We start from the raw sequence: 27,161 nt of genomic DNA, 5'->3' as shown, positions 1-27,161 counted from the left end.
TTTCAGTTTATATCAGAGAGCCCAATGGAGTCTTTTGAAGGACCTCGTCAGGTTAACAGGGCTAACTTACTACGAGTCCCCACTGGAAATGATTGCACTTCAGACGATGAAGATGTTAATATTGACATTAAACTTCGTTTCTCCCCATGTCCTCGAAGAAGGAATTCTTCAGCTTCAGAGGAAGAGGAGGCAGATACTCCCACCAACATCTCAAGAAAAGTTTCATTTGCTGATGCATTTGGGTTTGATCTTGTGTCTGTTAAAGAGTTCGATATCTGGGAATTTCCTAATACAGGACAAGAAAATTATACAGAAGATGAAGTTTTCCCTCAGGACGAATATTTTTTCTCTCAGCAGTTTACATTACCTGCTTCTCAGGAGGAGCTTTTACAAAAAGTGAGAGAGCAGAAAGTAGTGCTGGAGTCAGTGGTTCTCCTGCCTGGGATTACCTGTATGAACGGCATTATACGAGTCCTCAATGTATCCTTTGAAAAACAGGTGTATGTTCGAATGACATTGAATAACTGGCTCAGTTACTATGACATCCTCGCAGAGTTCATGCCTAATTCTTGTGGTAGTGAGACGGATCAGTTTTGCTTTAAGATTTCTTTGGTGCCTCCTTTCCAGAAAGATGGAGTTAAGGTGGAATTCTGCATCCGCTACGAGACATCAGTTGGTATCTTCTGGGCAAACAATGATGACAAAAATTACACACTGATTTGTCACAAGAAAGAAACTGTGCCCAAGGTGGATAATAAATCCCAGAAAGAGGTTACAGATAAGAGTCTTAAAGGCTGCTTAAAGACAACACAAAGCAGGTGAGATTACACCTTAATTTTTGGTAATTTAGAATATAGCTGACTAATTCTGACTTTCTGTGTGTGCTTACTTGAGTCAAAAATGCCCATGTTATTTTCTTCTATTTTACTTTTTTTTTGTAAACGAAAAATTAGACCAAGACTTGTTTCAGTAAAGTGTTTGTATATATCAACCAGTGATTTTCTGCAGACAGATTAGTTTAGATAATAATTTTATTCATGGTAATCATTTGAAAAGTACTGTGAGGGTCTATAAACCCTCGATGCACTGTGTACCAATTCTGATCTCTGTAGTATAGAAACTGAGCTGACATCAATGGGATCTTTGATCCAGACTAAGGTAGCTGTACAGTTAAAATAATTTGCATCCGTTTCCTTTGTAAGTCAACAAAAATTTAAAGGCAAAACAAAAGCAGGGTTTTCACACAATTTATTTCATGGTTCTTTCTCTACATGCAATTATTAAATCAGAAATTGTCCTGGTGGGTCATGAAGCAGAAGTGGATAGCTTAGGAAAGAATCCAGCAATTAAAATAGTTGGTACAAACTTTTCTGCATGTGGTTGGGCTATTCTGCAAGTTGTATATTAGGGCTATAATTCCTTTTCCCTGCCACTGGTTCATGCTTCTGTTTCCCAAATGGTGAAATGAAGTATGTTTTATAAGGCAGAATAGGTAATATATTAAAGAAAAAATGTATACAATTTATTTTCTATATACTATACTGTTCTGATTAAATATAGACGAGTAATATGTTAATTATAAAGTGGCAGTTATTAGCTTATACTTTAATTGCATACAAAGAGAGACACTTAAGAATAGTAATTTCTTTTTTCCTAATGTTTTTAACTATGTTTTTTCTGTTAGCATAACAATGTTGCTTGCAAAAATCTAATTCTCATTTATTTTCCTCCCCAAATTTACTATAAATCAGTTGGACTTCTGCAGAATTAAATCTGTATTTTACATGCAATGTCCTTTTCAATACTTAGATGCCAGAACTAAGTTAATGTTGTGGTTTTTATGTTGGGGTTTTAGTTCCTGTACTCTTTCCAAGTAAGACAGTACTGTTTGATTTTGCTGGTGCTCTTCCTCTGGACTGAAGTGGTAAGGAAGGGGGAACAGAGCTGCAGTAGTGGTGAGAGCTTCAGGAAGAGGGAAAGAGCCAGGGCTTCCTCTGTGCTGAACCTTAGTTCCCAAAACCAGACTTGCTGTGCTGGGAGCTTCTGCCAGCCCTAATCACACATTAGCCCTGAGGGGAGAGGTGCACAATATGGTTTAGGGCTTGCATCAACACCACAGGGTAGAAGCCACCCTAGGCCTTGCCCAGGGTCTGGTTTATAGCTGGTCCACAAAGCTCTTGTGACAAGTGTCCTTTGGGCCATCTCCGGAGCCCTCATGATGATATTTCCATGAAGGAACATCCCAGTATGTCAGAGCAGAGGGAATGATGCTTTTACACGTCCTGTGGGGAATTCTTGACATTTGTGTCTGGTTTTAGACATAATTTCTGTGTTTTAGGAGTGTCACATGACCCGTTCTGGACAAGTAGATGGCCCGAGATGCCCTGCAGAAGGGCTGTGATATCAAACACCATAGGCATGTGCAGGCAGGATGACTCCAGCCTGAGCTGAGGGAGCCCACAAAGAACAGATGATGGAGCTGAGTCTCCATTTAGTGAGCCCTAGGCTTCCAGATGGTTTCAGGAATAACCTGAAAATTTAGGTACCATTGACATCTAAGGTCAAAGGACTCCTACAGGTTTAATTCCCTAAAGTTTCTCATGACATGCATAGTGCTAGCAAAAGTTGTAGAAGCCTTCCTTCTGGAGGATATTCTTTTATATGGATATACTAAATTATTTATGTGTAAGTCAGACAGAGCTGTTTTAAAAAATGGGAAAGGAGATAACGTGTCTTCTTCACAATATAAAATGACTTTGTCTCTAATTAGACTTTAAAAGTTGTCTCCCTCTATGTTAGACTGAAGAGGAATGCATCTGTGTGCATGTGTTTATATATACATGTATATGTATGTATGTATATATACATTTATGTGTATATATTTGTTCATATAGACACATATACACATGTATGTTTAAAATATTTAAACCAAAGTGGTCAGATTCTTTTCTACATTAGGTTCTACTACACATTTCTGTCAAACAATTAATAACCATGCACTTTCAAGACTCTCTTTAGTGGCAGAAAAATGTACAGAGACCTTACAGTAAATGCAAAAATGAGCTGCAAGTATCCTTGAAATATTGTTTCAGTGGTCACCAAGGCTTCTGAAAGACAGTTCTGGCAGTATGTAATCCAGGACTAATTTTATGCTACAGGGACTTCTTTGAATCCACAAGAATCACAGCTTTTGCCAGTGTAAATGAGGTCAGCATCAGGGTCTTTTGTTTCAAAAGAACTAAGATGCCAACTTCCATTGCTCACTTGTTTTTCAAAGTGTCTTTGTACATGTTGCCCCTTTGAGTGAGGAGGAACACCCTGCAGACATCTGCAAAAGTACCTCATTATTCTCCTTCAGACCCTCATTAAAACTCCTTTGCTTTGATATCCCGAAAATAGCAAAGAAAAACAAACCCCCCAAAATTGGCAAAGTGAGGCTGCTGATGTGCTGTTACTCCTTCATCTTGCATTGAGAAGTGCTGCCCATTTACCAACTCTCCTCCACCAGCCCATCTCTCTCTCTCCTCTTACTTTTAGTTTGGATGATAAATTCTGCAGCATTTATATGTGCTATGCTGGCTGGTTATAGAACATTTAGCAAAGTGGGGGAGTCCTCAGACATAACCAGTTTGTCCTTGGAGTTGCAGCATTGCAAATAGATAGAAGTAAAAGCAATTTTATCTATGATTCTCACAATAAAGTGACAGGTAAGGAGTATTGCTATCCATACCCATGAGTTGGACATCTTATATTAAAGATTTCTTTATAGCAATCTGAAAGGAGGATAACTTTAAAGGACACTCATTTAGGACTCAGTTTCAAATTTAGAAACTTGTAATAACATTTAATTTTTTTTTAAAGTCTTGGCTCTGAGATATTTATACTTTCTCTTAAAATGTGCAGTTTACCTCTGCAGTTATAAAATAAGACAGGACAGGATCATGGTTTTTAAGCAGAGAGTCTGATCCACTTTAGGGCATACTTGTGTGGCTCATTAAATCTCATTAGCAAGGATTAGTTGTGTTAGTTAAGTGAAAGGAATAATATTCACTTTCAGAGGAAGCTACTGGGAAACACAATAATACGACTATTTCAAGTTACCCTTAAGAACAGGATCCAGGACTAAGATGAGTGAATGAGGCTAATAGACTGAGTTCTGACACCATTATTAAGAAATAAATTTTTAAAATTAACTTAACCCTCAAAAGTTGCACCTGAAAAAAATTTATAGTAAAAAGCAAAACTGCATCAAATAATTAATGCTGAAACCTGTCTATATTTGGATATTCGGAACCACATCGCTTAAAGTCTGCCTCTTCATTTCATGTTTCATTTGATTTTGCTTCCATGTCTAGGTATGAACCAATAGTCTTCTCTTAAAGTTTCATAAAGTATTTGGTTCTAGATGTATTTTAACAATCTAAAATTATTCCCTCATAAACTTTAACAATTTTTGTGGTTATCAATAGCCTTCAAAGCATGCACAGGGACAAAATACAGTTTGGAAAAATAATGTTTGAATTAATTAATTTATGCTTGAGTCTATATGAAAGTGTTTGCTTAACTTGTACATAGTCATAGATATACTTCAGGAGAAAAACTGACTCCTAAAATTGTAAGACTCGCTGGAAGAGGAAAAGCTTCTACTTGTAAACAGGCCTAATTTCCATCTTATTTATATAAATATATACACATAAACAATTTTTATTTAATTATATATACAAGTCAGAAAAATGTAAATTAATTGCATCAACTCCACTCTTTTTTCTATTTTTTTGATTCTTATGCTTTTGGGATACGGATAACGATTCTGAATGTGAATTCTTCCCAGTCCTCAGATTTTGACCACATGATTTTATTGTGGACACCAGGCTCCTGCATTGGTCTGATCAGACAGGAGCTGGTTGGCTGCTGTGTGAGGCAGACTCCTGCAGATCATGCTGAAAGGACCAGAGATAGAATTATGAAAGCCATGTCTCCTGTCACTGGGGATGCTACATCCATTTCTGTGCTTGGCCTTGGTTTGCCATGTGTCAAGAGCAAAAGCAACAGCACCAGGAAAGTGGCTGATAAGCATGAGAATTGTTTTACAGGAGGGTATTGTGTTTGGACTCCTGTCCTCTGACAAGGAAGGGGAAGGCTAGTATTTTTGTCACAACTGTAAGAGTTATCCCCCCTTAGCTCTCTGAGCCCACAAAATATCACTCTGAACTGATCCACAAGTGTATCACAGTGATCCAGCTGACATTGATCCTATGGTGTTTTTTTGTAATTGCTGAGCTGTACCTTTTTTGAGTAATTGTGCATCAATTTCCATTCTTCCATGATGCCACTTTAAAACACAAACTGAATAGGGTAGTGGCTCTTACAAGAGCCTACTCTGTGAGCACAACGAGAAAGAAGAGATTAAAACCCATGTCTATTAGCTGCCAATGCCAACTTTGACAGCATATGTGCTGAATGGTCTCTAGGAAATTGTCAGTGAGAAATTTTCTTCTGTGCATGAGTACCTTTCCTTCTTCAGCTGCTGATCATCTCCTTTCTGATGGGAGGCAGAGGAAGTAAAAGTTGCTGAAGACGCAGCTTGGCAGGACTGCACTGTGCTCACTGTGCTCTGTCTTCCCAGGCAGATGGCAGACCAATGCCAAGGTTGTGCTGAGAAATGCAGTTTTGCTCCTCTTGCCCTTTCCCACAAGCTCATGATGTGATTAAAAAAAAAAAAAACAAAAAAAAACAAGGCTTCTGACAAAGATATTTGGAAATCTCTCTTTCACTTTGCTATGAAGAACAACTGTATCATTCCCATCTGGTCCATTTGAAATATGACATTTAAATTACATTCCCTTTTAATCCTTGTTCTTTTGATTGTGTGTCACCATAATCAGGAAGGGAAAAGTAGAGCAGGAAAGGTGTTAAAACACACATCTTCTTTGTGTACCTCTGTTTAATCTCAAGGTTGTTTCTGGCATTTTAAGTCATGAGTTACGTCTTGATCAGCATACAGATATGGGATTTGACTAAAGTTTATTGCTATTAATAGGAAGTGACTGCAGTCACTGTTTTTACCAGAGAGCAGCTGCTAGAGAAGCTATCCATTCACAGGGAGCCAGCTTTGAGGAACACTCCTCTCTCTGTGTTTAATGTGACTTAGTATTCCCAGACCTTCTCTTGCCTCCTGGTCAGTGCCAGCTTTCCCCAGTTTAGAATTAGGTAGGACTGGCACCAAAATAAGACTTTTCCACGTACTTGAAAAACATGATTATCAGGGACCCAGGATAATTATTTAAGGTGCTCTAAAATATATTATTCACCCAAGTGGGATAAAAGCAAGCTGTGGAACTGAGTTTCTCTCAGCATTAGGAATGCTTCTTAACAGCAACTCAGGGGTTATCTTTTGAGGAAATTGCTGCAGCCTTACTCTCCAAAGTAATTTAAAATAAGCTAAAATAAACCACTTGAAAAATATTATATAGAGAACAATCCTACTTGGCCAGAAACTACAATCAATGTTTCTTTTCTGTCTGTTTAATCATATTATTTCAAAATCTGGGCATGTATACTATTTGAAATATGAAACTTATTAAATACCCTGAAGATAGATATTTAGGTTAATGGCTTAAGTCTTTGAATGCTATCACAGAAGTGTTAAAAGAAAGAGGTGGAAGATGAGGATTAGAATGGCATGCAGAAACAAATAGACACATTCTTCCTGTACTTGTGGTCTCCTAATTGGAGCGTGCCTGAAAGCTGAAAACCTGTCAACATTTTCACTTTTGGTGGTTGTAAACTGTGCCACCCATCTGCCATCCATTTATTGCACTAGAAATATTTAAAGAAGCTTCTAAAACTCAAGGGAACACCACATGAAAATAACATGTTGTTGTATTGACAATCCTAGCATAATATTTATGCTGGAATTTATTAGTTTCAGTGGTTTCTTGTTCATTTCCATGATCTACTTTAGAAACTGCTCTCACCAATGCTACAGAACAGAAATTTGTGTTCTGTTGTGTGGGAAATATTGGTTGCTACAAAGCTTTTTCAGTTGTTTGCATGAAATCATATAAAACCAGTGCTCTGTAATCTGGGTGTCATTTCTCAGCCATGATAAGTATTTGTATTATCCATGCATTGCTTGGCTTTACACTTGTAAGATTTTTTTCAGTTACTACAATTTCATCAGCTTATTTAAATATACCAATGCTGTAACACTATGGTTGACTCTTAGAACTTTTAAATTCAGCAACTGGCTTGATCCTGCAATAGACATAATAAATAATTTAATGAACATCAGGAGTCTCACTGAACTTTGTAAAATTCTTCATGTGTAAAACTATCCTTGAATGTTAATATTTACAGGACCAGATGCTCTTTCAGATTGCTGGTTAAGGACCTTTGGAAAAAGAGAAGTACATTGCTAAATGAACTCCTGTATGTTCAATGATTCTTTTGTTTAGGAAGATATCTATTTTGCAAATTGAACCAGGCTGTAAATGACCATTTCAATACTCTCTCCTGTCCACCATTCAGGTACTACCGTTCATAAATGTTCAGTTGGAAAAAAAATTGTTCCATTACATTCAACTTGACTCCTCTAAATGTTAGTCTTGAAAAGATGTTTAAAGTTAGTGCAACATTAGCTGAGAGCACTGGAGTCATATTTAATCATTGCAATGACTACCAGTGTCATTTGAGCTGTTTATTCTGATTATGAACTTTAAGCTGTGACCCAGTCCCAGCACCTCAACTCTGACATTGAAGCAATAGATTCAGCTGTAATGTAGGTCCAGAGAACCAGTTGTCCATGGCATTTTTAATATAAAATGTGGATTATCTTCTCATCTACAAAAGGTGGGAAAAATGATCCAAACAAATATTTGAAAGTTAAATGAAGTCCCCACGTTAGGGCAAAGGAGAGGGTAAGACCTTTTAAACACTGTGGGAGAATGTTAGAAGTGGCTATTTGATCTCTAGACCTTCAGTGACACACACAAGAAGTATTAGTTGACATGCCAAAGCATAATAGGGGGCTTAGTTTTCTGAGCATCTTTCCACTCTTCTCCTGTTTAGTCAAACCAGCTGATACTCTAACACCAAACCTGAAGATTTATTACTGCTGGTTACTAGTGTAGTCCTAAAGGGCACTGGGCTACACAATTGAGTGGGAACTAGGCAAAGCTAGCAGGTTTTTCTTACCCTGCATTTAGGTGTACCAAGTGGATTGGCATCTACATTTTGTTTTGATGCACAATTGTTGTCCCTTGAACAACCTTTGTAGATGCTGGGTGATAAATATAAGATTTGCTAGGCTGAAACACTTCATATTATGGTAGAGGGCTGGGGAGTTTGTCAGTCTCTGCAGCTACCCTAGTAAATCTGAACCAGTGTCTCCTAGGTTTTTTCCATGTCTTGATAGAAATAGTGATACCTATCATACAGCTGCCTTCTTGCTGTGTGGTAGTAAACATGTGAAAAATCAAAAAAAATATTATAAAAGTCTTTTGTCATGATGACACCTGGGATTTTCATCCTATTGAGATACTTACTGAATTTACAATTGCTTCCCGAGATTTAGATCATAGTTCCTTCTCTTTAGAACTGTCTAAGGTTTTGTTTTTGTTGTCATCCTTTCTGTTTTCCTGCCTAGGAGTGGTAGCTGTGTCTTAGTCTCACCTGACTGCCATCTATCTCTCTACAGTCTACTAAGGCACTTCCCACCTTCTTGTATATGTGCCTCAGCACACTGCAGGCAGCCTCTTGGAAAATACTCTCTTCTGACACACTGGAAAGAGACTCCTTCTTCTCTATTTTCCCCCTGTGATATTCAGAAAAAGACCAGGGGCAACATAGCTTAATGTTTTTCTCCTCTCAGATTTATCCAAAATAGACACAACTTGAAAGTTTCTTTCCTCCAATATTTCAAAGCAGTGGGAAGAAAAAGCATGAGAACACCAGCCCCAGCTCCTTTCTCCAAACCATTTTAATATTTGATCATATATACCTCTTCCAGACAAAATAGTGACCTATGAAGCATATCCTCTCACATTAGGCCAAGCCTAGCCCTCAGAAAACTTGACTGCTCACTCACCTTTTCCTCTTTTTCAACAGCTTGGCCCTGGAGATAGATATCCAAATAGAAAAGTCCTGCATTACTAATTCACAACAGATCTCTCAGTAGACTTTCTAACACTGCCCTGGAGAACCTCTTGGAAAGAGGCTCTCTGTTTATGAAATACTTAGCCCATTCTATCCAAGGACTCAATGAATTTTCTGACCAATCTGCATGTAAAACAGGTGTGTAACACTTCTGAACAGGTACTGCCCCAACATGGCTACATGGAAATCACAATACAGTACAACAATCATGACAGAGCTATGGAAGGATCTGAATAAAGTGAGAATGTTCCTGTTTATACTTGGTATAGCTTAATTTGAGGTATAACTGACTTCTTATGAAATAGGCTCTTCTGCAGTCTTTGTACCTATAGCCATGAGATTTGGGGATAGACAGTGCTATATTAAAGGTTTGAGCCTGGCACCAAACTGGTGTTGGGCTCCTGGTTCAGACTGGATGGCACTAAAATCTTCAAATGGACAGGTATACATCTATATTTAAAAAAAATTTATGACTGTTTTGCTATTAAAACTCAAGGTCTTTTTTAATGAGCTAGAAAATAAAGACTGATTTCTTGGGACTCTGTTTGCTTTGAGGCAATGATTATTCTCATCCCAAGTCAGGCCAATGCATTTTGTTCTGTGCCACCCATGTCCCTGCTTCAATCATAAACTAAGACTAAAAAATGAAAATATTAGTAATTGGAAAATATAATCCCCTGGATAACACCAATCCAATAATCTTAATAAAAATAGATTTATTACAAACATTGTCTGAATCCTACTGGGAATTATCTTTGCAGAAAAAATGCTTAAATTCCCTTACAGCTAGTCTCTTGATCAATTGTCCCCCTTGATACTATTAATCATAATACCATATATTGCTTATTCTGAGCATCTTTTTCAGCTTCACTTTCTAAACTTCTTTTCTAATTTCTCTTTGCGTAGAAGTTACTGACAGTCCTTTATTGTCCTTTTTCAGGCTCACCTTTTCTCCTCTTCGGGTAACACATCATTTTCTTAGGTGAAAAGACAAAAACTAAGGGGTATTTCCTCAAGGTGGAGAACTACCACAGGTTAATATTGTCTTCCTCAACATTCAAACATTTCAGTGAAGGTTCTTTGTGGTTCTGTTTTCATTCAAAATGCTTGTGAAGTTTGCTTGCCTGACTGTCCTGGAAGTGAAGTCTTCCATTCCCAGGGTAGTTTCCAAACAGCAGCTGCAGTGCCAGCCTCCTTTGCCATGCCAGGCAGCAAATGCCCTCACCTGCTGCTCTAACAATGAGTGCACCACGCCATCTCCTGCCTCTGTCCTCTGCTTCCCAACTATCAACAAAGAGCTAATTAGTGTCAGTCCCATTTGTTGGGTGACACCTATTTATTAGGAACTAGGTTGAGCCTTCTCTAGCACTGCTGGTAGTTGAAGGTCATATAAGAAAATTAATCTTGCCTAGATTCACAATCAGGGTCCTGTTTTACATACAGCTTCATTTTAATAGGACCAGTTGTAATGGCAGTGTTTAAAATATTATTCAGTTATTTCTGCTTAGTGTTCACACAGCTCTTTATTTATAGATGTTGATTTTGTCTGCAGTTTTTGCTTCTGATTTTTTTCCTTTGTGGTCTCAATGTGTTTTGAATCTAACATAATTTTAATTTATTCAAAGCAACCTGTATTGTTGCTTCTATTTTTTAAATACCTCCTGAAATAAAATAATCACACAAACAGAAGGCCATGATACTGCCAAACATGACATATAACAACAGTGTTATGGTTCATGCATGGCTAACATGACATCTGCACAAGGAGGGATCATTTGAAGCCAAAATGGGAACTGGCCATATTTCAGGTAAAGCCTCCTGAGAAGTCAGAATTCAGGAGTGTCCATTAGGAGCCCGGAATTGAGGAATGGTACTGGCTCTGTGCAGCCACACTGCTCTGTCCAGGCTTGGTCTGTCTCTAATTAGTGAGGCTGTTGGCTTCTGCTGTACTTAAGGTCTAGTTCCCAGCACTCTGCCTTGAGTTTTGGAAACAGGCCGTTATTTCAGCCTGTGGATGCAGCCACTGCCCTGGCCCACAGCTCTGCCACCTCCCCAGCTCTGCTCCCCAACACCTCCCTGAACTTCAGTGCAGCTCCATCAAATTCCAACACAGCTCTGACACCCCTACCTCATATTAAGATCATCCTTTTTTTACAGTATGTAAAAGCCTGAAAACGACCTCGAGCATTTCCCTGAAAAGTGTTTTAGATGAGTACTTAGTTTCCTTGCAACTTGCTTTCAGAGCCACTTAGAGCTTTTTCCAGCTTCCCCTGACTAATGGGTTTGGTAGTTTAGAGCTCACACAGGCTGCTCACACCAACTGCCCTTTGCTCTGCTGCTCATTTTATCCTCTCCTCTAAATCCTGGGAAGACCCTTCCCTGTTCTGATTTTATGTGCCCAGTACCTCTGTCTTCTTGGACAGCTGTAATTATGTGTCCAGTTGTTTAGTGCTCTCCCTTGGGTCAAATATTAGAATTTTATTTCATTTTCTTTTAACCCTATGTCTTGTCTCTTAAAAATAACCCCAGAGGACTGCTTAATAGTCTCAGGCAGTAATGTCAATTTTCTTGCATTCTCTTTATATATACCACAGGTTATTGCAACACATCCTCTTGTAGGGTGCACATCTTTTTTTTTTATGCACCCTAATCTTCATACACTCCAAGTCTGGTTTGAATTTCTGAATCTCTTTAGCAATCATAGCAATAACGTTTTTCTGTATTTAGATGCTTTCTAAAAAAAAAATATATTCCCTTAATTTCTGGCAAATTCTTATCAATACTTTTATATACAAGTTGCTCTAAAGATTAGCTATTCTTATCTAATTGTTTCTTGGAGTTTAAGACTGTCTCAGCAGGAGTTGCTGAGGGATGAAACTTCTAATGATGATTTAAAGCAGTGAAGTGTGTAGGCTGAAACTGAAATAATTATTGCTGTAACCCTCTAAGCACTCCACGTTCCTCAAGAGAAAATACTTTGTTCAGAACAGACCCTGAACAACAAAATGCAAAGAAAGTAAAATAAAAAAAGAACTCCAACCCTTGAAGCAGGATGATAATTTAGAAATAGAATCCGTATAATGTGTAGATGTTCTCAACAACTGCTCACAAATGCATCAGACATCACAATTAAAAGGAAATAATAATTATGGCCCCATTCTAAAGTATGGAATATTCTATTCCATTCAATAAGTCATGAACACTTTAAAACCATCAGTGTAATCTACAAACCTATATTTACAACATTAAACTGGATGTTCTGCCTTTTCAATAACTGTCATCTCATCTCTATTATTTTCACCTCAGACTCTAATTGTTTCTTTTATAGGAGCTAACCTACCAGTGTCCTTGGCAGTACAGTTTATGGCTCATGCATTTACAGTAATTGTTTGGGCAATTTGCCACACAGTATAACAATCTTCACATCACAATCAGTTTTTATAATAAACAGCATTAGTTGTGAAAAATACAAGTGATGCATGATTCTTATGGTAGATAAAGGGCACTGAAGATGCCCTTTAGAAAAAGAAAGGAAAACGCTCAAGCCTTGAACTACTTGAGAAAAATACTGGTGTCACAATAGAGCTAATTAATTTGATGGTACAAACAAGAGGGGGAAAGGGCCTTGCATTCATTAGTGTCAATTCCAAATGAGAGCATACCGTTCATAAAAATAATATTCTGCCTTCATTTAGATGAAATATGCAGGTAAACAGATAAGAAGCACCGGGTCTGGCAATAACAATGATTTTTCTCCTTAGCTTTATCAAGGCTCTTTCTTTCCTACAAACACAGGGAGCTCAAAGCCTGGGCAGATACAACTTGGAGGTAGAACTGTGGAGAAGGCCAGATCCTGCTGCCCACCAGCTGGTTGGCTGCAGTGAGGCCAGCACTGCCAGGCACTACTGGGCACTGGAGCCCCTGTGCATAGTACAGGTCTGCTCCTGGGAAGATGAACATGCACTTTATGGCCTCCCTCCATAGCACACAGGTGGTGGCGCATAAACGTGTCTCACTGCACGCGCCTCTGCTGCAGACGTTTTGTGGCCTCTCAGTTTTCAAGAGTCCTGAAATAGGAGCTCAAGCACTGATCCGTGGTGAGGCCATTGGACGCACCTCCAGCAGGCAGGCAGTCTTCCATGTTAGAAACTTTCCAGAGGAGAAATAATATATTTGCCCTCTTAAGCCAGATAATTACACAGACAGGTAATTCTCAGCCTCCTTGGCAACCCCACCCCACACCAGGGACCCTGGGTGGAGCTGTGGCACAGCCAGGCAAGGCCCCAGCAGGCACAAGGGGGGCTTCAAGCCAGGGCTGTAGCTCCTCTTCCTGAGCTCAGCTGTGAATTCCCTGGCAGCCCCAGGGCCTGAAACTAAGGCCTGCATGGGATAATAAATTGTGGAGTGGTTGTATTCTCAAACTGTAACTTCAAATTCTGAGAACGCAGATGTCAGTTTAGATCAGTGGGGAGACTTGTCCCTGTAGTGAGTTTTGAGCTGAGCAATATGGAGGCAAGGAATGAGTTTGTCTTTACTCATTAAATATTTCGTTCATATATTCAGCCAGTGAGATACAATAAAATTAACTATGGAGACACCATCAAAAAAGAAGTCAAAGTCTACACTTTGAAGGTCCACTTCAGGATCTTTGGTGGCTCCCAAACCAGAATGAAGCTTTTTTTTTTTTTTTTTTTTTTTTTTTTTTTTTTTTTTATAGTACCAAGGGTTTTTTCATTTCTTGCATTTTTCTCTCAGTGTGCATTGGTTTTGGAAATATTTTCTCCCCTCTCCAACTGGTATTTTAGGACCAATACAAATAGAGCAATATTTTAAAGCTAGCCAACTGTTATGGGGGTTATAGTAGTAGAAAAATACCTTGAATTCTTATTTTTCTGAGCCTTACAAAAAATTGAATAGAACTTTAAAGCTCTGCTTAGAACTTTACACATAAAAAAATCTTTCTTAATCCTTTCCAAAATTCCTTTTTCCTGAGAAATTCATTCTTGTTGCATGTTTGTGGATTTTGAATGATATTGCATACAATACTACTGAATTCTATACTTCCATGTGTAAAACCCTTTCTCTAGTTTCTCACCCAGGTCTTCAAGACATTTTTCAGGCTTTCTGCTTTTGATGTGTACATAAACATTTTAAAATAATTCTTTTTGTTGCTTGTTTAAATGCAGATATTTCCTTATCTACTTCTTTCTGAAATACTGCTGCTAATGATACAAAAATAACCAAACTAAGGGCTGCCTGCCCTTCCCTCCCCATATTCCCTTTCCCAGCTCCATAGCGTTTCAGTTCTGTGCAGGATTGCCTGTTTGACTCCAGTGACAGCTCAAACATGAGTACTTAACTGCCCTAATTTACTTTTTGCTCTTCTGCTTCTCAGTAAAGCACTGCTGACACATGTAACTACTTCATTTCAGGGATCTCACATGTTGTTTACATCCCAGTGGCATCGTTCTTCAGCAAGGCTGGCTATTTTTGCCACTAGATAGAAAAGCACTACTTGTATTGAAGGTTGCTGCTGTATGAGCAACCTTCTTTTAGGCTTTTTCCTAAAATTCCTACTTTTAGGCTTAGGAATCTGTCCTGAAATTAAAATGTAGCTATGGTTTGGTTAACAACTTCAGTCTTGTCAGCTCTTTTCATGAGGATGTTTTAGCTTCACCTCAACTTCAATACATTCAATTCTACCTTCAGGGTAGAATTTTCATTTGGTTTGTTTTTGAATCTACAGTAAAATCAGAAGCATGAAAGAATCCACAAAACCTAAGACTATTTTTAAATAAAATTGTGTTAGAACTTTTTTCCCTTTTACATATTTTAACTAAATATTTGAGAAATACATCCTTTGAATACTTTTAACAACCTCATACCTCTCTGAATTTCAGACTAAATAATATTATCCCACATTTTCTTTTAAATGTGTGATAGTATAAAATTGATCAGGTTGCATTAATTTCAGAGTTTTTCAGACACATTTTCATCTCTCCAGACTCCATAATCCAACAATTTTAGCCTTTTCTTTCACATTTTTAAAAATAAATATCATGTGATTTAGACAGTAAGATCTTGCATAAGTGGATATAGCACAGAAGAAAGTGACTGGTACCGTGAGTACCAAACATACCGACACACCTTTATCCAAATATTGGTGTGTGAATTAAAATCATGACAAGCTATGATAAACCCCACTCATTATGGAGTAGTTTGTTACTCCTGGCCATAGTCCCAAACCTATTTCAGGCCAGACCAAAACACCTCCTGCTCCATAGTTAAAAATCTTAGAAGCATAACTCTCAGGGCATATAGCTGCACAGGAGCATTTGAAATAGGGCTGGACTGGACTGTGACTATGGAATCATGAAATCTTATTCCCTTGGGAAATGTGTTGCATAATCTTGTTCACAAAAATATATTCCTGTTTCCACACTTGAAACAGTTCCTTCTCAGTTTCTTGTGTCTGATACACTGATAAACTACAGGATATACTTTTCTAATGCTTACAGATATTCTCTTAAGTTTTCACAACAAATGTTTCTGTGAACTCTTTATATTAATGTATGAGCAGTCCTGCTGGTTTTTATGTCTTTTGAATATTTACTCCTTTGCTGTATCAATAGAGGGCATTTATTCCTCCTCTCAGACTTTATTTTGTTATGCTGAAAATAGAACTCCTCAACCTGTCTCCTTCATTAAAAAAGATTTTTCATCCTGCCAGTCTTCCTCAAGTGCTCTTCTGAACATGCTTTAGTTTGAATCAACCTTTCTTGGACATTTTAGTCAAATTTTTTAGAGGAGTTCTTATTGGTGCCTGGTGCCACAACATGAACATTTCTTGGAAATCTTTCATAACTGGGACTACCTTCCCTGAGACATTGCTGCTGAACTTGGTTTGCCTTTATATCACAGTGTCTGTCTTATCTCACACCAGTGGCCTGAAAATGGTTTCTGGCAAAAAAAACCTCCGATTTTTTTTTGTTCACCTGTTTCTTCCAAGTTCTAAAGCCTAGTTTTGTGGCATAAACTCTTTCTAGTCCCTAAATGTATAACCTGACACTTTATAATTTTGAACTTCATCCCTTATCTATTATTCTGATCCTCCAGGCCACCGATTTCTTTCAATCCTCCTCTGTGTTGGTGATGTCTCCCAACTTCCTCTCTACCACGGATTTAATTTAACTGTGACTTCTTGTGCTTTGGTCTGTAATAACATGACTGAGTAAGTCTGATTACATGACTTGTCCTCTCTGATTCCCCAGCGACGCCTGCTAGCTCCAAGCCCAGCTCCTGGGACCCTGCTTGGCACCGAGCCCCTCTCCCACCACCCAGCTCTTATGCTCATCTCCCTCTTCTCCCGTTTAATTAATAAATTTCCCATGTGGCTGCACAACAAATGCTTTAATGAAGTCCAGATAAATGATTTTTAGACAAGGGAAATATAGTAATCTTATCAAAGACAGATATTATCAGGTGAGTCTGGCATTTTTATGCCATTTTCCATTTATCTATATTTCTGTTCTCATTTTTGTTTTAAGTCTATTGTGAAAACTTTTCAAAGACACCTGGGCCTGTAGTTGCCTTGACACTATCTCTGGTCTTTTTCCTAAATATAGCTTCTATTTTTTAACTCTTCTGATATTGTTACAGTGTAGGACCACTTGAATAGATCTGAATAGCAAAGGTTTTAAATGAATATGTATTTTCCTATATTGAGTCTCTCATATTGTGGTTGAAGAATATCTGTTTCTCTTATTGGAGCATATTTAAACAAGTTCTGCTCTTGGACTGCATGAAATAATTTAATTTTCTAAATTGCTGCTCCTATCATTTATGCCCTTCCAGATTTCTCATCCTATAAGAATCTGCACCACCATTAGCACTATGGTAGAAGAATTTATAAGAAGTCTTTTTTTTGTGGGTTCATATATAGATTATCTGAAATTTTGATGAAACCTCACTTCTAAAAAAATTTTATTTAACTTAAAAGGGCTAGTTCAAAAGCCTTGACCTGTCTGAGTTTATTCCAACCCTTCATGAAGTCAAAGAAATACTGTTTATTGGCTATTTTTTTTTTCTTTTCACTTAGATATTTTCTGTTTGCTCTTCACATCTTTAGGGTTCAAGTTTAACATTTCCTCTCTGGGATGCCAATTCCACATAACTTTAGGACTTCTGAACTCCTTCACATAATGTCAGTCACATTTTCAGTCCTCTCAGTCCTACTAACTAGCCCCTGAACTTCATATTTGTTCTTTCTAATACAAAATTATAATGAAAACCTGTTTTCAGTCCTGACTTTTTTTTATGACTCAATACAAGTGAATGAGAATTTCATCAAGAATGAATCATATTAGCATAGGTTTTGGGCATTTTAAGCTGGTAAAAATTTACAAGTTCCTGTTGAACTTTATGAAGATGTGCCCCATTCAGCTGACAGAGAAAAAGCAACACAGCTTCTGCAGGCTTAATGCTACTTATGCTGGAATGGAATTGCATAATCTGGCATAATGGATTTTTTTTCTGGCTAGCATGGTTGTAAGAATACCTGGATCACTTAAAAATAAAAGTAAACACTTTTTAATGGAATACAGAGCTTTTGTCTCTCATCATGTCGGCAAATTTAGAGCATACTTCACAGCAAAGAGCAATAATTATTCCTGAAACAAAAACTTAATTATTATTCTAATTTAAAATCTGCTCACGGAATTCTGATACTGTGCTACGACCTTTTCAGAGAAATATGGAGAAAAAACTTATGAACTAGAAAAACACCTTCTAATTGCCCCTGTTTGATGAAGGGGCTAGTTTTTATTGGCTTTTGGGAAGTATTGAGTCCTTAGGATATACAAATAGGTTTGAGATTGTCCTGTAGTTATATGCATCCATAGGCTCAAAGTATCACTTCTGAAATTGAAGTAGTGATTTCAATTACTTTTGTTTTATGCTCTTTGTGATCCTCAAACACTGCAGTATCAATATCCTCAATTTAAACCAATTTTAAATTTCCCCTGAGAATAATTATATGAGGACAGATATTTCTGATCTAAAATTAAATGAAGTAAAATAACTGTTACATTGACATTCCTTGTACTCGACTGTTTGCAGGGGAGGTGTGCACAACTAATGGGCTATAAATCAGAAATCTTTAAAAAATTGAGTGCAATAGGAAAGAAATTGTGCTACAAGCCCTGTAGTGTAGCTGTGAGGCTGTGTTATCATTGCCATACTTTACCTGTGCTGCTGTTGTGAAGAGAAACTTGTTGATCAGGGCTCCAGATGCTACTAGAACAAAAGTTAAGGAAAAATTCTGCTCTAATCACAGCAAAAGTAAAACTGAGGGGCTGAGATCACACATATATTGAGTGTTAGGGCCTCAGCCACTGAAACTCCATAACTACATTCCAGTTTGAATTTAGAGTTACAAGGTGAGAGTCATGCAGCTTTAGATAATGGCCCAAGATGTAAGGTCCCTTTATGGTCAGTCCCTTTCAGAATTAAAGGAGCGCCTTCGTAGGATATGTCACTCCATCTTACTTCATGTTAGAGGGAATGAATCTCCTTTTGGAAGTGATAATCTCTCACCTCTGATAATCAGGATGATATACAGGATGGCCTGAACACAGATGCTTAGAACAATAAGGCTAGATAAGGTAATATTATCCTGGCACATACCCATAATTATCCATTTTGAAGCATCTTTATACCTGTACATTTAAAGGTTTATAAAATAGGTACTCATCTTTAATGTCTTCAAACACTGTGCCTGTATTTTTACCCTAAAAAATTTTTAATCAAGACAAAAAATATTCGCTGCCTAGCTAACACAGGAAACGGGGCAGAATTCAGTTTCTCCTTTCTCCAAGGCATGAAAATTAAGGTAAAGAGTAAGGATCCTGCTTGTACATCCACCTCCATTAGGAGTAGGCCAGTCTGCCCTCCAGTTTTCCCCAACATGTTCTGTATTCTGGTAATCTGGGTATTTTTTGCATGAATGATGGGCAGTGAGGGTGTGATAGAACCTGAAAGTGGCGCTGCTACTTGGATGTCACAGTAGTTGGCCTGAACTCTAGCTAGCAGTAGAATAATAAGCTAGATATAAGCATTAACAATTCCCCTTCTTCAGGGAATGCTTCTCGAATGAAAAATTTTTCAAACTCTTGTTCCTTTAAGAAGCAGACAAGAGTCCCTTCTAGCAGCAAATGGTGCCATCCCTGCTTTCCAAGAGTTGTGGCATCCATATGGCTGAACGCTGTAGGTAGTCAGCTATGTTGAAAGAAATGCAGACACTTCAGAATGCTCTTTTTTTCCCCACTGGAAAGCAGTGGAAGGTTTCCTGCTGGGGCCATGTTGTTTTGGGATCATTGCTTTGGGGTGACAATTCAGTTCATGTGTTATACATGTCTTGGCTCCTAATCTGGGGCTTTTGCAGACACCCAAATGTATTGATGCATCTGTATTGTGGCTTAACCCTCAACCTACACAGTGTCCAGATTTATGGAAGCAGATGAGTGAAAAAGATGCAAAAGGGCAGAAGAAAACTAGGAACTAGATGTAACACTAAGCCAAGCCTTTGAACAGTAAAAAAAGCCCAACCAATAAACAAAAACCAACCACCCTCCCCAAACCCCTATGTATAAATTATAAGCACAAATGGTTTACCTTAAAACCTCCACAGATCAACTCAAAAAGGTGGATCTGCCACATTTTTCAGAATGAAATGCAGATTATAGCAACTGTAGGCAGGGGAAAGTACAACTCAGTGTGAGTGGAAGAGTGAAAACCACATGGAGGTTATGTACGTATCAGAATTCAAGAGGGACATGATATTCATAGAGATTGCAAGAATATTTAGCATTATTGCAATTAATAGTGAAAAAGAATCCCTGAGAGAGCATTAAATGCTTCAAGGACAGCTTCTAACAAAACAATGGCAGAGAGGAAATTTAAGAAAGCAGTGCCAATTACTCCAAGTATTTTCCTACAGCAATTCTACATCTTCCCCTGAAATATCTGATAGTGGCCAGTGTCAGAGATCAGGTGCAAGACTGGCAAGAGCTTCTGTCTGCTTAGGCTGGCAAACCCTATAAAGACTGGTTTTTTAAAAGTTGGTGACAGTATATGTCTACATTCTTTTAATAGAGTATAAATTTAGCATCCTCCTTCTGAATTAAGCATTTAGATGGCAGAGTTAATGTTATATCAATTCAAATGAAAGACACTAGGAGAAAATAGAAGGGGAAAAGATTATTATTTGAGAATTAGAAAGTAATTTTCAGTAACAGAGGTGGACAGCTGGTTGAAAATCACATAAATTAAGACCTACAGAAAAAATATTCTCCTCATAGAGGAGTCTTTAGGAGTGATAAAATAATTTACATTTTACGTAAGTGACATTCTCTTAACATTTTTTTTTCCTTTTCCACTAAAAAAATAGATCCCTATAAGCACACAATTCAAACTGCTAGCAGTTCGATTGATATCAATTGATATTGATGAGGTCTGCAGGCACTCAGCATCTCTCTGTTGGTATTTTTTGTGTTGAACCTGGCCCTTTTTTTTCACAGCCAGCAAATCAACAGAAAAAATTGCACTGGCTGAGGGGAGCAGAATTTGTTCCTGCTGGACAGGCATAGTTTAGCAACAGGATTAATACACATGCAGGGAGAATCTTTTGATTTATTTCAGGTAACAAAGATGTCTTTTTCAGCCATCTCTGTAAATATATAAATGTTTGAAAAACACAAGCAAGGGAGAGCCCTGGCCTCTTGAACACATATATCCTTCCAGACCCTTGCCTGACCCCAAAATATGCTCTCCTGTCACTGACCCATCTAATCACCTTTGTGCTGCTTTCTCAGAAAAGGCCTGGGAAAACCCATCAGATTTGCAATGTTATCTGAAGGTCAACACATTCTCATTTTCTCAGCCAATTCTTTCTTATGACCAAGCCTTAATATCAGGTCACTCAAAAAGCACTTCATTTTATGTAGCTGTTATTTTCAGAATTTCAAATTGCATTAAAATGTTGTGTAATTAACCAGTAGTCTTTATATTTGTGTCTAAGGGGAATTAAAATAATAATTTTTGCAGAATAACACAAGAAGTTTCTTTTTGTTTCACAGAAAAGAAGAAATATTGGCAACGTCTGATGGCGGCACATGGAATAACTCAAGGACTTCAGGTACAACACCCGGTTTAATTAGTTCTTCCTTACAGCACATGTTAATTAAAAATAGTGTAACAACCAACATCATGGAAATTATTCAACTGCTTTTTTTAACTCTTCAGACACAAACATACCAGAAATTGTTTATTCACAAGCAGAAGACAAAGACATGAAACCAGCTAAAGAAAATATAAAAGACAAAAATGCAGAATACAACCAGGGTGATCACAAAGATGATGAAAAAGAATTAGAGTTGCTGGTAAGTGTTATACAATTATATCTACAGTATTAAATGATTTGAATCCATTTACGCTTCAAAGCTGGTGAAATGCCCCCTTTTAACAGAGCTGACTGATGTACTAATTTACAAATGTAAAGCCTTGGTCTCTACTTACACTGAATCTCTAACTGATTCAACAATAGAAGGTGCTTTGATTTCGGTATAGTGCATCAACTTTTTCTGGTCTTAAATTAATGACATATCCCTTTTACTTCTTTACCTGAGGCTCTAAAAGACAGTTCTAAGGAATTAGAAGGGTAACATTTTAAAAAATCTCCCTTCCTAGTCTCTAGGATAGGAATATTTTTAAATATATGCTTTGTATTTGTAATTTTTTTTATATTTATAGTACCATTTACTTATGATATTTTTGAAATTATAACTATAAGAGCATAGTATGTATATATATATATTTATATTAGCAGATTCTTCTGTATCAGTATTTTACATTATATTTTTTACAATGAATTTCACACTCGGTGAACATTCAATCTATTTGGATTTGTGTGCACGCATATGTGTGTGTGGTTTTCCTTGCATTTTTCAGTATGAAAGTAAAAATGGCAATAAATGGAACACATACAGCAATCTATTATTCCCAGTGTCTGTTCTCAGCTCATATCATTTGGGTGCACAGATTCATAATCACAGATTATAATAGCTATCACCTGTGAAAATGTGAATGCTGAATCAGATAAGAGAGGAAGATGGGAACCATTCTTTCTTTTTCTTGTTGATAGAGAGAAAAAATTCCTCTCATTTGAATATAAATTTTTCTTGTCTTTTACTTTAAAAAGTTGAAAATTGTTGCCTATTGTGGGACCTTTCACTGCCTGAAAGTCAATGTTCTGGTTCTTTTTTCTTTATGGCTAAATGTGCAAAGGAAGACCTCTAAAATCCCTTGTTGTTCTCAGTGCACCCTTTTACAAAAAAGAGGATCAAATATAACCATTTGTTTATCAATTGCCAGACTTGTCCGTACAATAAATGAAGGGGGAGCTATAATTTAGATGTTAATTTGCACTGTGCGCTCTTTAATGAATTAAACAATGAAGGCTTATAATACATGGAAATAAAACCAAATCTTTGAAACACACAGGCATTGGCTCACAAGACAGCTGTGCAGTTGACAAGTAACATGAGCCTTATGTGAGAAGAAGGGGAAATCGTAAGATTTGCATATAATTATTGAGATCATGCAAATGTCAGTTATGAGGAGGGGAAAAAAACACAGGCATCTCACTGTTAAATCCTGACAGTTGGCATCACCGAAGAACTCAAATACACTTGAGCACTGGTTGGCAGAGGGTCATTAAAACAGAATTTGCAGAGACATTAGCTCCCTCACTTTTCTTTGAGTGACGTTTTACTATTAATAGTTTGCAGAGGCTTTGCAGAAAACATATTAATAAGAGAAACTGTAATGGGGGTATCTACAGCAAGTGCAAATGTATAAAGGGGTGCCCAAGAAGCTAGCCTCTAATTGATCAGCTAGTGCTATCAGTGTGACTGCTAAAGTGAGAAGAGAGTGCAGTGACAAGCAGGCATAGCTGAATAATACAATATGATATTTGGGAGCTGGGAAGGAGAATGATTAGTTTCTGGCCTTTTACTTTGCTAATCTCATTTCCAACTCATGTCTTACCAGATTGTCTAAAAACAGTCTGGTTTGAAGCCTGTAAAATGGTCCCTGGGAGAAATGAAGCACAGATAATCCTTACAGTATTTGTCAGTGTGAAATGTGTCTTTGTTTTACTGGACGATACTGTACATTACCGGACACTGATGTACTGTATCAGTGCCCTTGTTTAAGCACCAATCCCCCCCCTCACCCCACGACTTCTTCTCTCCAAATCCAGAATCAAATGCATAGTGAACAAATTAGCCTGCCTTTAAGGAAATATTCTCTTCAGATTTAATTTCTATAAAATCCACTAGCAGCTTACTGAACTCATGAATAAAGAGAGAGGGTTCTGAACACTATTTTATTTTCTGCTCCTTTCCAGCACCACTATAAAGCTCATTACCTATGTAAAAAATACATGCAATGCAAATTTTGCAAATGGTTTGGAACATGTTTCCATAAAAGCTTTGTTATTGAAAACAAAACTTTCCATAATGAAATCCTGCCTCCTTCATTTGGCATATTTTTGCAAACCAGTTTTTCATCATTCTTTTCTATTCTATTGTTTCAGTTAAATCAGCACTTCACAGGAGCTAGAGGTACCTCTTCCAGAGATGAAAGGAATTTATATACAACAGAACCAATTAATTTTCCAAGTGAAACTGAAAGATTGGTGAAAAAGCTAACCTGTATAGAAAGAAGCAGTGACTTGCACCCCGTGCCTATCGGTCCCTCGTCTGAAAACACTTCACATGCAATAGGAGAAGAATTAAAAGATAAAGCTAAGTATTCTGTAAGAGATTATAATAATCAGCTACCAGGGAAGGAAGTCACTGCTGGCTCAGTAAACAGCTGTGAGAGATCTTTGGAACATACTGGTACCAGTGAAAGCCTTTTATCAGGAAAACATTTTCCTCTGACAAAGCAGAATGAGGCTATCAGTGTTATGGCTACTGGCTCAAGCCAACAAGGAGAGAGGCACACAGATATTTCAAAAGGTGAAATAGATAGCTCCTCAGGAAGTAAGAGGATGGAGAGGTTATTCATCAGTGAGGATGCTGCTGGTACCTCAAAAGGGGCCTGTGAAACGAGACCAGAAGCCATTTTACCAGAGCATGACGAATCCGTGCAATTAAATGCATACAAAGCAAGGACGCTGGATGGCAATGCTAATCCAGCTCTGGAGCACCAGGCACCACAAATGTCTCACCAAACTTTGGAGTCATTGTCGTCAGATGCTGACAAAAATGAAGGAAAAATAAAGATGATTGAAAGCAAAGCTCAGGTACACTTAAGAGGAGATTTGTATGCCAGCACTTTTGCACATGCTGGTGTCTCAACAGATTCCATGCAAAAAAAAGGAGTTGGTGAAATGTCAGAAAGGAGCACTGATTTAGGGAAGCAGAAGAACGTCATTGAAGTAGCAGACTTGACATCAATCGGTGAGGAGGAAGCTTCCAAGCCTTTCAAGGCATACAGGAAACACAATGCCAAAGCCCTGAACCCAGCACCTCTGCTAGCTGAGAACAAACAGGCACCCAGGGCCACCAGGGTGGATGAAAGGCGACCTGAGGACACTCAGGAACACAGAGGATTCAGGAGGTTAAAAGACAGAGAGACAGACAACACAAATAAAGGGAGACCAATTGGAAGGGAAAGCGAAGCAAACTTTGCAGAGCAGAGGTGGCAAGAAACGGGGAGTGAGGTTTGGTGGAGAGTGAGGGGGAGCACGGAACCTCAGACCGTGACTTCCACAAAGGAGTTGTTTACCTGCCAGGAGGCAGAGAGTTGTGAAAAGTCTTCTGTCTCTGAGCAGGGTTTTACAGAGAAAGCAGAGGCAGGTACAGCTTATATAATTAAAACAACATCAGAAAGTGCTCTAGAAAAAATGCCTGGCAGTGAAAAAGCAGTAATTGCTAAGCTACCTCAAGAGACTGCACTAAGTGACAGCCCCACAGAGGAAAAGGAAACAGCGTTTGATACACATGAAGGGAGAAATGATGGTTCACATTATGCTCTTTGTCAACTCAACACAGTGGGTGTATTATATGACACTGAATTTGAAAAGGAATCAGTTTTAGGTATTTATAATGCATGCGTACATGAAACACTGCAAGGAGAAACGAAGTCTGTCTGCAAGAGCAGGGAAAAATGTGCCAAAGCACAAGCAGACAATCTTCTACCTGTAGGAGAAGCAGTAAAGGCTTCTGCTATGGGAAGGAAAGATTTGCAGGAAGATTTATGTTCAGAAGTACCTAAAAGTCCCCTGAGCACTCAGAAGAATCTATACTGTGAGAAAGCAGAAGAGCTCTACAGGGAAGAAAGCCATGGTGATACGCTTTCCTGTTTATGTTCTAAAGCTGAAACAAAAATGCCACCTTCTGGTACAAATACTGTGCCTAGTTACCATTATAAAAGCTCTTCAGTGCTGTCTTCAGAAGGGCCCGCTGTGGAGGAAGGCATGGAGCACCCGTATAGACACTTTGAATCCAAAGTCATTGACAAGGTTGCTGCTGAGTCAGGGCACAATTTAAATCGAACAAATGAAATAACACGTCTTAACAAAAGCTTCTCTCCTGAAGTTGAAAAAGGAGAAGTAACTTTTGCTTCAGACTCAGCAATTTTTGGAGAAGGAAGAGGAAGGAATACAGGTCAATTTTTTCATCAAGCAGAGTTCCAACAAGAGAGGTCATGGAGGTCAGAAGTTTTAATTAGTAAGTCTACCAAAGAAAATGGAGGAACAGACTCTCCAGCTGACCATTTAATAAGAGGGGGGAAAACACTAAATTGGCTTGATGACTCACAGAAAGAAAGTCAACACGTTTCTGATTCTGCAGATATTTCTAACCAGAAGAGTGAAGCACTTAAGTTACCTAGTGAGTCTCCAGGTTTAAAACATATTGCTTTCAAAATATTTTATTTCTTCCTGTTTCTTCTATTTGCTGCAACACTCTACCACTATGATTTGATGGTCTGTCTTGCACTCTACCTATTCTCCTTGTGTTGGCTATACCATGAAGGAAGAAGAAACAAGGAATCTATCAAGAAGGAATAACATTGACTGTCAGCTGTGCTCAGGATCCATGGTCAATAATCTTCAATTCCACCAAAGCATTTTCACTGTTAAAGAGTTTATTCTTTATTAGAACCAAAGCAAGATTTTCACAGCAGCATCTTTTATTAAGAGATTACATATGAAGTTGAGCCTTCATATAAGTAATTAAACTATGCAGGACCATTATGTTTGGATCATTAAATGCCTATATGAGTATGAGTTCTGAAGCACGTCAAGTTAAAATGAAGTACAGCTGCTGCTTCTTAGCAGGATATGAAAAAGCAATGCTTCATGTCTCTGTAGTACTTAAACCCACCATTTACTTCCTTTAATTTCTTTTGCATTAAAGCTTCAGATTTTTTCTGGGAATTTTTTTCCCAAGATTCTGTGTGGTACATAACAACACAAGAAACAATATAAAATATGTCAGTATTTTGGTGCTGACATTGCAGTTGATAATCTGCTAGTGTAATTAGCCAGTGCTCTAAGCAATGCATCTCTTGATAGTGGAATATATTTTTCCAAATTCTTATTTTATGATTTCAACTTAGAGCTTCAGTGGTACTCCTGTTTGAAAAATGTAAGGCTTTGACTTCAGTAAGGTCATGTAACTTCCAGGATGTAACTGCGTCGCAGAATAGATGTGTTGTTTCCACCCTGTAAAGATTGAAGGTCACAGCCACAGGCCTCTTACTGGTCACTCACATGCACAAAAGTTTTTTGGGTTTTGCAAATGAGGACTGAGTAACATGATTGAGAATTTTACTGAACTTTTATTCTGGGCAAAGCTTTTGAGTGATATTTTTCATCAGAATTGCTTGAGCATATCTACAAAGCATTAAATAAATTTTACAAAGGAATGCTATAA

The 27,161-nt window shown here is 37.9% G+C and overlaps 1 protein-coding gene across 1 annotated transcript; it reads left to right on the top strand.

The window, feature by feature from the left end:
* On the top strand, positions 1 to 27,161 carry PPP1R3A (protein phosphatase 1 regulatory subunit 3A). Its single transcript, XM_059847124.1, has 4 exons — positions 1 to 818; positions 21,291 to 21,349; positions 21,457 to 21,593; positions 23,810 to 27,161. The coding sequence occupies exons 1-4, from the start codon at positions 25 to 27 to the stop codon at positions 26,291 to 26,293; spliced, it is 3,474 nt and encodes a 1,157-aa protein (XP_059703107.1). The 5' UTR covers positions 1 to 24; the 3' UTR covers positions 26,294 to 27,161.

This window comes from Haemorhous mexicanus, chromosome 5, assembly GCF_027477595.1.
Source record: "Haemorhous mexicanus isolate bHaeMex1 chromosome 5, bHaeMex1.pri, whole genome shotgun sequence".
Classification (NCBI taxonomy): domain Eukaryota; kingdom Metazoa; phylum Chordata; class Aves; order Passeriformes; family Fringillidae; genus Haemorhous; species Haemorhous mexicanus.
Note: the sequence above shows the minus strand (reverse complement) of the source record. Positions and strands in the feature narration are given on the sequence as shown.